Raw genomic sequence first — 11,901 nt, forward strand, 5'->3', positions numbered from 1 at the left:
ACTGAACTCACCTGGAACGCCTTGTTTTTTTCAGCAGTTTTATTTTTTTGCACTTCAACATGGCGTGCAAGACGATCAAGAGTTGATGCCACCCGATCCTTCTGATAATCAACATGGTCCTTTACAGTTCCCTAAGGGTCAGAAGAATGCAAATGTCAAAAGTTTGACTAGAAACAAGTTATCATACACAACACATGACCATTTATAATAGTCTGCTACAGTATGGTGAAGACATAGCCTGACTGCCCGCTGGGAGCCATGGAAGCCAAGCGTGGCTGTCTGCAATGCAAGTGCTGCCAACATTACTACAGATACACTGAGCCTTGTGCCCCACAGAGGAAAGTGATCTGCACTACACCAGTATCATAAAGGACCCGCAGAGCTTATACTTACATAGTCCTGAGTCTCATCATCACTACTAAGCAAGTCAACGCATTCCACAACAGGTCTTAACTGGCCTTCCTGTACAAGAAAACATGGAACATTAATCCTTCATGACACCAATGGCATTAAAATCTATTTCATTGTGTATTCCTTAAGACCAAGAGTCTAGATCAGTGCACAGAAATAGAAGGAAATATAATAATAAGAAGAAGCTACCACTAGTCTGCGGTGGCCCTATACAGAGTGTGCAGCCTGGTGATTTTACTCAATATAGAGCAGCTCAGTGGTTAGCGCCGTTCCTACGGCTCACTGGGGTCCTGGGTTTGTAGGTTTATGCCCAGGAGTGGTCGTCACAGTATGTAAACAGGTAATGCCCCTATAGTACAATATGGTGCGAGATCCAGCAAAGCAACAGATATCTGACATTAGTGAGCCTCTGTGACCAGCTTGCTCCATACATTTCTATGGGAGTTATGGTATCCGCCATGCTGGTTGAATAGAGAACTGCAGCGGTCCTGTCTGCACCCCAGTGCCAATACTTACACTCACAAACTCAATCTCCTCCTCACTGCCCTGGTTTTCTTCTGGCACGTCTTTCTTGGGTCTCTCCGCAGATTCCATGCTGGCGGATGTTCCTTCTAAATAAGTACAAAGAAAACCTGTATCTTGCACACATTCAGTATTTGTAAGGCCAAATCCAGCAGTGGGTGATAAATACAGGAGTGGTGCCGTGTTTCTATTCTACTTTTCCTCTGATTACCCCACTGCTGGTTTTGGCTTACAGAAAACAAGGTAAAAAAAACTCAACGAGCCTTAAAAGGGGTGGTTCACCCATATTTATTATTTGCTAGATCGATATTACGTTGAGAAACAATGTTTCTCTCAAATACCTTGTGTTGGGAATAGTACCTATGAGTGGCGATATTGCAGACCGCTGTTCCCCATCGCCTGACCCCCGGGCTCCGTGACCTCGGGGATCCGGTGATGTCACGTCAACTTCCTGCTGACCTGACATCACCGTGGCCGGCCGGTGTTTCAAAGCTCAGCACAGCCCATCAGCTCCCTCACAGCAGAGCGCTGCAAGCAGGAGACACGCTGGGCTGTGACAAGCAGTGAACCACCACCCACAGCCCAGTGACTCAGGAAGACTGGGGCCGGCCGCAGGGATGTCAGGTCAGCAGGAAGTGGACGTGACATCACTGAATCCCTGAAGTCATGGAGCCCGGGGGTCAAGCAATGGGGAAGAGTGGACTGCTCCGCTCACGGGCACTATTGCCAACACAAGGTATTTGAGAGAAACATTGTTTCTCAATAGAATATCAATCTAAGAAATAATAAATATGGGTGAACCACCCCTTTAATGTTTCCACTCACTGACAGTTTTTCTCTCTCTCGTCCCCAGGAATGGGTTCATATAGGTTTCTCATGAAGAAAAACAAAAAAAATGGTATGACGGATCAGTTTGTTGTTTTTTTTTTTTTTTTACAGGATCCATTGAATTCGTTCTACCCTAATCTGAGATGGATCCGTCGCATCAGTCACAAAACGGATTGTGACGGATGACAAAAAACTGATGTGTGAAAGAGGCTTAACAGGCCATAGTTAAGCTGGCTTTACACACTGCAACATCGCAAACGACATCGCTGTAACGTCACCGGATTTGTGACGTAACAGTGACCTCCCCAGCGACATTGCAGTGTGTGAAACACATCAGCGACCTGGCCCCCGCTGTGATGTTGCTGATCACTACACATCTCTCAGGACCATTCTTTGGTCCTTTGTTTCACGCTGTGCAGCATGTATCGCTAGAAAGTCTCAGTGTGTAAAGGGGACTTTACAACGACTTTGTTAGCGACTTCCCTTTCAAAAAGCTGCTTTACAACGTCCCCAATGACTAGCGAGGTCGTTCTGCAGGTCCAGATCGCTGTTGCGTCGTTTTCCAGGTTTGCCTGTTTGACAGCTCACCAGCGACTCACCAGAGACTTTGTAGCGATCCCGGCCAGGTTGGGATCGCTGGTGGGATCGCTGAAAGTCTCAGTGTGTAAAGGGGCCTTTACACGTCACATATTATCATCACATCACAAATTAGATCAGTGGTGGTCTGTGTGCGCCCCTCCCCCACACATTGGAGCACAAGTACTCCGCTGAGTGCTGTTGGAGGAAGCAGTGTACGGACACATAGGACGTCCATGTATACAGCTCAGACAGCAGTGTACGGACACATAGGACGTCCATGTATACAGCTCAGACAGCGGAGCCAGCAGTGTACGGACACATAGGACTGCATGTATACAGCTCAGACAGCGGAGCGAGCAGTGTACGGACACATAGGACTCCATGTATACAGCTCAGACAGCAGAGCCAGCAGTGTACGGACACATAGGACTCCATGTATACAGCTCAGACAGCGGAGCGAGCAGTGTACAGACACATAGGACTCCATGTATACAGCTCAGACAGCGGAGCGAGCAGTGTACGGACACATAGGACTGCATGTATACAGCTCAGACAGCGGAGCGAGCGGTGTACGGACACATAGGACTCCATGTATACAGCTCAGACAGCAGAGCGAGCGGTGTACGGACACATAGGACTGCATGTATACAGCTCAGACAGCAGAGCCAGCAGTGTACGGACACATAGGACTGCATGTATACAGCTCAGACAGCAGAGCCAGCAGTGTACGGACACATAGGACTGCATGTATACAGCTCAGACAGCGGAGCCAGCAGTGTACAGACACATAGGACTGCATGTATACAGCTCAGACAGCGGAGCCAGCAGTGTACAGACACATAGGACTGCATGTATACAGCTCAGACAGCAGAGCGAGCGGTGTACGGACACATAGGACTGCATGTATACAGCTCAGACAGCGGAGCCAGCAGTGTACAGACACATAGGACTCCATGTATACAGCTCAGACAGCGGAGCGAGCAGTGTACAGACACATAGGACTGCATGTATACAGCTCAGACAGCAGAGCGAGCGGTGTACGGACACATAGGACTGCATGTATACAGCTCAGACAGTGGAGCCAGCAGTGTACAGACACATAGGACTCCATGTATACAGCTCAGACAGCGGATCCAGCAGTGTACGGACACATAGGACTGCATGTATACAGCTCAGACAGCGGAGCCAGCAGTGTACGGACACATAGGACTCCATGTATACAGCTCAGACAGCGGAGCCAGCAGTGTACGGACACATAGGACTGCATGTATACAGCTCAGACAGCGGAGCCAGCAGTGTACAGACACATAGGACTCCATGTATACAGCTCAGACAGCGGAGCCAGCAGTGTACAGACACATAGGACTCCATGTATACAGCTCAGACAGCGGAGCCAGCAGTGTACGGACACATAGGACTCCATGTATACAGCTCAGACATCGGAGCCAGCAGTGTACGGACACATAGGACTCCATGTATACAGCTCAGACAGCAGAGCCAGCAGTGTACGGACACATAGGACTCCATGTATACAGCTCAGACAGCGGAGCCAGCAGTGTACGGACACATAGGACTGCATGTATACAGCTCAGACAGCGGAGCCAGCAGTGTACAGACACATAGGACTGCATGTATACAGCTCAGACAGTGGAGCCAGCAGTGTACAGACACATAGGACTCCATGTATACAGCTCAGACAGTGGAGCCAGCAGTGTACGGACACATAGGACTGCATGTATACAGCTCAGACAGCGGAGCCAGCAGTGTACGGACACATAGGACTGCATGTATACAGCTCAGACAGCAGAGCCAGCAGTGTACGGACACATAGGACTGCATGTATACAGCTCAGACAGCGGAGCCAGCAGTGTACGGACACATAGGACTCCATGTATACAGCTCAGACAGCGGAGCCAGCAGTGTACAGACACATAGGACTGCATGTATACAGCTCAGACAGCAGAGCCAGCAGTGTACAGACACATAGGACTGCATGTATACAGCTCAGACAGCGGAGCCAGCAGTGTACAGACACATAGGACTGCATGTATACAGCTCAGACAGCGGAGCCAGCAGTGTACAGACACATAGGACTGCATGTATACAGCTCAGACAGCGGAGCCAGCAGTGTACGGACACATAGGACTCCATGTATACAGCTCAGACAGCGGAGCCAGCAGTGTACGGACACATAGGACTGCATGTATACAGCTCAGACAGCGGAGCCAGCAGTGTACAGACACATAGGACTGCATGTATACAGCTCAGACAGCGGAGCCAGCAGTGTACAGACACATAGGACTCCATGTATACAGCTCAGACAGCGGAGCCAGCAGTGTACAGACACATAGGACTGCATGTATACAGCTCAGACAGCGGAGCCAGCAGTGTACAGACACATAGGACTGCATGTATACAGCTCAGACAGCGGAGCGAGCATCATGGTCATCACCCAGTGTCCAGGATATCCGTACATATACCCAGCCCTGACCACACTGTGGCGCACTGGATACACTGGTGGGTGCTACACATGAGGGGCCGGAGTAACGGGAGACAGCAGCCAGATATACACAGTTTAGTCAGCGCATGTCAGTTTCTCTGATAATCCGGCACTGTGGATCACCCGGATTACTTAGAATACCCAGCAGTCACTGGTGAATTACTCCATATCTCACCAGATGACACGAGGGATGGGATGTAGAAATCGCAGCACAGCAGTTATGGGTTGTGGACAAATCTGCCCCCGCCCGGTAACTCCCACACCCGTTACCGGCAACCGTTTCCTCTCACGGGTGTTTGTTGTCACAGCTTCCCGCGTTACACGCACACTGACGCGCACAACGTCATACTAAAGCGTCATGCAAGGAATGTTGGGAAATGTAGTCCCATGGCATCGGCAGTGTCACGTGATCGCAGGGGGCGCGGATTCCTGCTGATAGTGGTGACTAGATACTCAGATGCGGTAGATCGTGTTGGGAGCAGGAGCCTGTGATAATGATGCCTAGACAGTATTAACCCCTTACCCACCCCGTGAGTTAATTTTCCCCTCCTCTTCTTCCAGAAGCCATAGCTCCTCTTTGCCATCCATAGCCGTACGGGGACTTGGACAAGTTCTTATGAATGACATCGGTCTTTTAACCACACATAAGACTGGATAAATCCAAGTGCATTAAACTGTTGGGAGAAAATAATTCTGACCCACAACACCCATCCGTGTAATTAGTACGTGCATACCTCCCAACTTTTGAAGAAGGAAAAGAGGGACAAAGTCTGCGGTGCGCGCAGCGCGCCGCGGCAAATTTTTAGGCCACGCCCCCTAACCACTCCCATTTCACAGCCACGCCCATATCCACTCCCCATCCACACCCATTCAGCAAACTGAAACTGCAGAAGCTGTCCGTGATCGCTCTGAGCCACCACAGATCAGCAATGTGCAGAACAGGCAGGGAGTTAACAACTACTTGCCTGTGAATTTTTAGCCCGTTAAGAAAAAAAAATACAAAAGTCGTGGAGGGATAACCCAATTAACCAACAACACTTTATTATTTTTACTATTATTGGGGAGATAATACCTGTCACTTTAAGGCTATGTTCACATTGTGTTTTCGCCAAATGTCAGTCGCTCCATCAGGGTCTTTTGTCTGAAGCTCTAAAAACAATAGGATTTTAACACAACCCATGAAGCAGCTATTGACTTTAATAAGGCAGACAGTCACTTTGTGCTTTGTCCAGCCTCATTTTTGTTATTGTCAATCTTTCTCAGGCATGCACAAAAGCATGGTCGATTGTACTTTTGCACTCGCCTCAGAAATGTTGATACTGCCAAAAATGAGGCCAGACAGAGTAGAAATTGTCTCTTTCTGCCTTATTAAAGGCGACAGCCCTAAACATTTTCAGAGTTTCAAACAGAAGCAACATCAGAGCCACTGACATGTGGCAAATATGAAATGTGAACATAGCCTTATACATATTTTTTTTTTTACATTACAAAGGCTTTAAATGCAAGAACTGAAATAAATAACTGCAAATTCTAAACTGTACTCACATGTACAATGTGCAAAACATGAACAAAATTAAAGTGTTCAAAACCTTCATTTTCTAATCCAGGATAACAATATCATCATCATCAGCAGCAGCCTGTGCACTACTAGGCACCAATGATAGTTTTTTAGTTGCAGAAGATTTTTGTTCCTTCTGTGGTACTGTTGTGTACTTTTTCTTTGCTGCTGCAGTACTCTTACTTGACAAGGTATCAGAGACTTCAAACAGTGATGCTTGGTTCTTGGTGGAAAAATTAGTGTCTTCAATTTGCTGTCTACCTGGAGCTTCCCTTCTAGTAGCTTCAGACACAGATTCGGTAACACTGTGACTTTCTTCTGTACAAGGCCCAGCTGTACTACTACTAGCGCGTTCTTCTATACTAGATTGTCTTCTGCTGGATAAAGCCACAGCTGTTGCAGATTTTGCTTTTTTGAGCAGTTGTGGAGAAGGTTGCCATTTGTGACATGGTGTGCTGGAAAAAATATTAATTTTGCTGGCCAGTATTGCACAGAGGGTGTTTCTGACTGTAGTTACGGGCTCATACACATTTGAGCCCGGCTGTTGTGTCATTGGATTTTTTCCCAAGGTGCTCCGCTGATCTGTGAGGACTTTGCGCACAATACTAAACAATCTCTCACATGAAGCATTGCTGTGGGGAATAAGAAGTAGAAAGTTTACCAGCTTGCATAAGACACTGTATTGAAATTGTCCAGTTATTGGATCCTTGATTTGTGATAATTGATGCCAAAACTCATCAATTCTGTTGCTTCCTTTCATTACAACATCACTGCTTTGATAGTCCCTGAACTCACTTAGCAGTTTGTCCATTTCTTGGGCACCAATTACATTTGGGAACCTGTTGACTACAGTCTGGATGTCTTCAATACTTGTTGACAACCGCACATCTGGATTGATAAAAGAAAGACTTTTAAGAACTGGGTCCTGAAGAGGCATAGCCTTTTTCATATAGTCCAGCGCTTTACAATAAAAGTCAACAGTCTCCTTGATGAATTGCAGGAACTTTGGGGTATCTATCAGGTTCTCTTTCCTGGAATAATTTTGTGTTTCAAATCCAATGAGAATATCCCCTTTGGAGAGCTGAACATAAGAGTCAGAATACACAATATCCAAAATGTCTTCAGCACTGGCAATGACATTTGGCTGGACAAATCTGACAAGAAGATCTCGGTACAAATGTAACATTGCTGGGTACAAGTGATGTACCATTGGAGCTTCTGTCTGTAGAAGCACATTAAAGGAATTGAATACAGGAAGAACTGAGTGCAAAAATAAAAGGTACACTTTTGTCATATCATTTTGCATGCTGGCAAGAATGCGCTTTTCCCTAGCACCAAGTGAACCAATGTCTTCCTCAAATGTACTAAAAAAATATGACTTGAGAGCATCCCAATTAAGTAAGGTCCTTTCAACAGACTTCTCAAGTGACAGCCAACGAGTCTTCACGTGTTTTAGTAGTTTTCTAACTCCAGTGTTACAAAATACCATGTATTCCTGTAAGGTATTTACCCTTTTTGAACTTTTTTGAAAATGAAAGTAAATGTCAACAATAAGGTCTTCTACACTTATGGACAAAGGTTTTGCTGCATGTTCAGCCATTAGATGGACCAAGTGGCAGGGACAGCCAACAGCATAAATTTTTTGTTCCGCACTCTGGGCGCTTCTAATTCTTGACAACACACTATTGTGTTTTCCCTGCATGTTAGCTGCATTATCAGCTGAATATGTTGCACACATATTCCAGTTTACATGATGTTTTTTTAACATGATATCCACAGCATTAAAAAGGTCTTGGGCTTTACCAGATGGGCATGACACCATGTCTAAAAATTCCGTCACAATTAGCCCAGTTTCTGGATGTCCATAAGTGATAAGAACAGGAAAGTACTTTTCAAATTCATCAGAACTTGCATCCAGTGAGATGCCAAAATATTTTTTCTGGCCTTGGATAACAGCTCTAACATTATGGAGTGCCTCTGGAGCTATAGCACCCTGAATAATATGGGTTGTCTTAGTTGCTGCGCATGCATATCTATCAGCAATCTGTGAGTCTGGAAACATCCTCTTCACTAATGGCCGTGCATGATCACTTGTGGCTAATGAGATATTATGCTCAACCAAAAAACCAGTAAATAAAACTTCTGCTTTGATGACATTTTCTGCAAATTTGGAATTAGAAGCAGGGAAGAAGGTAGATACTGGTTTTGACTGTGCAACAGCCTTGGCTAATCCAATATGCTTCTCAGTGTTAATATGCCTGGTTACATCATTATAGCCACCATGGCTCACTAAAAAGTCTGATGAACAAACTTCACAAAAAGCATATAAAACACCTCGCCGTGATCTCTTTATAAATGGGAAATTTTTCAGCCAGGCATCCTTAAATTGGCAGAGCCTCTTTGCCTTTTTCTTAGGTGATTCACAGTATTTCTCAGACATGATGATTTCTGGAACTCCTTTGATAAATTAAAACCTTTTTGTTATGGAAAGAGAAGCATAGAGATTGCATTACACTTAAGGCAGATGTAACTTATTAAAAGTAAGGAACCACTGTAACAAGAATACTATAACCCCAACACATGTACGGGAAGTCTGGATTTACACGTGCAGTTTTTGCTGAAATTTTGGTTTGTTTGGTTTTTTTTGTAACTACCACTGGAGTCAAAAATAAACAAGAAATAATTAGTCAAATGGCTAGTTTCACAAAATAGTATTATGTGCACATATAATAAAGGCAAGTCTCCTAGACTAACCATGAATTTATGGGCCAAAGCCAGGACATTCCTATAATAGCCTCACATAAGTAAGCACCCTTAATATGTTCATGTGAGAATAGACTAAAAGTGTAACAAAAAGATCAAATCAAAATCAAACCTACTAAGTGCAATTTATTATAATGGTGACCTGTTTATATGCAAAGAAGACTTAAAGGGAACCTGTCACCAGATTTGGGGCCTATAAGCTGTGGCCACCACCACTGAGCTCTTATATACAGCATTCTAGAATACTGTATATAAGAGCCCAGGCCACTCTGTATAACTCTGTATAACGTAAAAAACATCTTTGTTATACTCACCTGCAAGGTGGTCCAGTCCAATGGGTGTAGCTGCTCTCCGGTCCAGCGCCTCTTCTCTACGGCAATCGCCATCTTCCTACTCAGCCTAGTGTGGATCATGTGTCCTACATCATCCACAAAGGCGGGTTTTGTGGTCCTGTGTAACCGCAAATTGATCTGCCATGCAAAGCCGGCCAGTGGGGATGACGTAGGACGCGTCATGCACACAGGCCTCAGAAGAATGAGGACTGTAATCGTCGCAGAGAGTGGGCACCAGATCGGAAAGCAGCGACACCTATCGGACCATACTGCCTCCTAAGTGAGTATTATAAAGGTGTTTTTTAGGTTATACAGCGCAGCCTGGGCTCTTAAACACAGTATTCTGGAATGCTGTATATAAGAGCTCACTGGTGGTGACCGCAGCTTATAGGGGCTAAATCTGGTGACAGGTTCCCTTTAAAGCCCCTTCAGGCACCTGGGCCTGGAAAAAACCCCACATATTTCACGGATTCCGGATTACGTCAAAGTTATTGCTGCTTTATACTTCTTAGTCTTCATCATGATAACCCAGCATATGGCTAGAAATGTCTTCTCAGCCGATCAATGGCTACAGAGGTGAACCGACTTAGCAAGTTACTGAATGAGAGGACATTGCCAGTAATTTTCTGTGCATAAGCATGAAACTCAATGTTTAGAGCAACAGAGGTTTCCCTTAAATTCTGACCCCTTAAAGAAAATCCCCTGAATGATGTTCTGTTTAGCTAAAATAAACAAACCAAAAAACTAAAAAACTGCATGCCAAATCCAGTCTTGGCCTATGTGCGCACGTTGCGTACGGTCACTGCAGAAATTTCTGCAGCGATTTGAACAGCACACGTGCGCTTCAAATCGCTGTAGAAACAGGCCGTAACGTAATGAAAAAAAAAAAAGCCGATTCCATGCGCTCTGCCTGCAGCACCTCCCAAAGACAGAGCAGGAGCTGCCGGCAAAGCGCACGAAAAGAAGTGACATGTCACTTCTTAGAACGCGCGCTTCGGGCAGCAGCCGAATCGCTGCGCTCTAATACACCACGTGCGCACGTCTCCTGCACAATCTCCATAGATTATGCTGGGGACGCAGGACGCATGCAATTACGCTGCGCTACAGATCGCAGCGTAACTGCATGTAAATACGCATATTGGGGTTATATATGTAATCAAAATTATAAACAACAATTCCCTTTCCAGCAATATTTCCTGTTTTTGACGGCCAAAATACAAACAGGCAAAAAAATTGATGAAAAGAAAATGCTGTTTACATGTTGGAACGTTGAACAAAACAAAAACAGACAACATAGAAACTTTTTAAAACCAACTTTATTTAACAGAGTGAACCAAACTACCATAACAAACTTTGTTGCCACTCACCAATCAATATCCTTAACAAATTCACCAACAATGGCAAACAATGCAATTAACCCCTATAAAAAAAAGTTTACAATTATTTAATTCAGATAGTCATCTTCACTTGTATGAGTCACTAGAAAAGCGCCCCAATGAGTGTAGGAGCAAAGAAAAGAACCAATGAGGGCACATGAAGAGCAGTATCAAAACAGAAAGTCTATATTACAACACAAATGGAATGGTATAGTATATTAGGGAAGAAATGCAAGTAGACTCTATGGACTGATGATCATAAAACACCAAAAAGTAAATTCTGTATAAAATCAAAAGGTACCGTATTTTTCGGATTATAAGAACTTTTCCGCCCAAAAAATTGGGAGTTAAATGAGGGGTGCATCTTAAAATCCGAATATAGCTTACCGGGGGAAGGGGGGACTCTGTGCGGCGAGCAGGTGCGTTCGGGTGCCTGTGCCTGCTTGCGGGCGGCCGGCTCCCTTTCTGTCCTGGAGGCTGCCTCTCTGTGTGGGTGGGGGGGCAGCCTACTGGCTGCCACTCTGTGCAGGGCCAGGTGCCTGTCGGTGCGTGCGGCCGGCAGAGTACCCGTCGGTGTGGGCGGGCGGCTACCTCTCTGTCCTGGCGACCGGCTGCCTCTCTGTGCGGGTGGGCGGGCAGTGAGTGTCCCCAGTCCCGGCTAAAATGATGGCGCCGGGAGTCAGCGCGTGTGCAGATGGAGCCCTTGGAAGAGAGCTCCATCTGCGCATCTGCCGCTCCAGGTGCCATCATTTAAACCGGGACCGCGGACAGTCTGAGACACTCACCGCACTGGCCTGCTCCACTACTGAAACCACGGACTGCCGCCGCTGCTGCTGCGGCCACTGACACCACTGACCGCCGCTGCTGCCACCGTTGATCACTGCTGCTGCCACCGCTGACCGCCGCCGCCACAGCCTCTGCCTCCTGTGACCCGCTTCACCACCACTGCTGACCCCCTCCAGTAAGACAACAATGGAGTATAAGGCGGAACCCATTTTTATTTTTTATCTCTAAATTTGGAGTGCGTCTTAT

The 11,901-nt window shown here is 46.0% G+C and overlaps 1 protein-coding gene across 1 annotated transcript in view; it reads right to left on the reverse strand.

Moving 5' to 3' along the window:
- The window catches only part of ZNF451 (zinc finger protein 451), a 76,431-nt gene extending 71,262 nt beyond the window's left edge, over positions 1–5,169 (reverse strand). Inside the window, exons 1-4 of the mRNA XM_075340269.1 lie at positions 5,016–5,169; positions 928–1,022; positions 394–462; positions 12–131 (exon numbers count right to left, since the gene is read on the reverse strand). Of these exons, the coding sequence (XP_075196384.1) occupies positions 12–131; positions 394–462; positions 928–1,005 (267 nt within the window). The 5' untranslated portion in view covers positions 1,006–1,022; positions 5,016–5,169. The remainder of the gene's footprint in view (positions 1–11; positions 132–393; positions 463–927; positions 1,023–5,015) is intronic.
- Positions 5,170–11,901: the final 6,732 nt, after the last annotated feature.

The sequence above is a fragment of the Anomaloglossus baeobatrachus genome, chromosome 3 (assembly GCF_048569485.1).
Source record: "Anomaloglossus baeobatrachus isolate aAnoBae1 chromosome 3, aAnoBae1.hap1, whole genome shotgun sequence".
Classification (NCBI taxonomy): Eukaryota; Metazoa; Chordata; class Amphibia; order Anura; family Aromobatidae; genus Anomaloglossus; species Anomaloglossus baeobatrachus.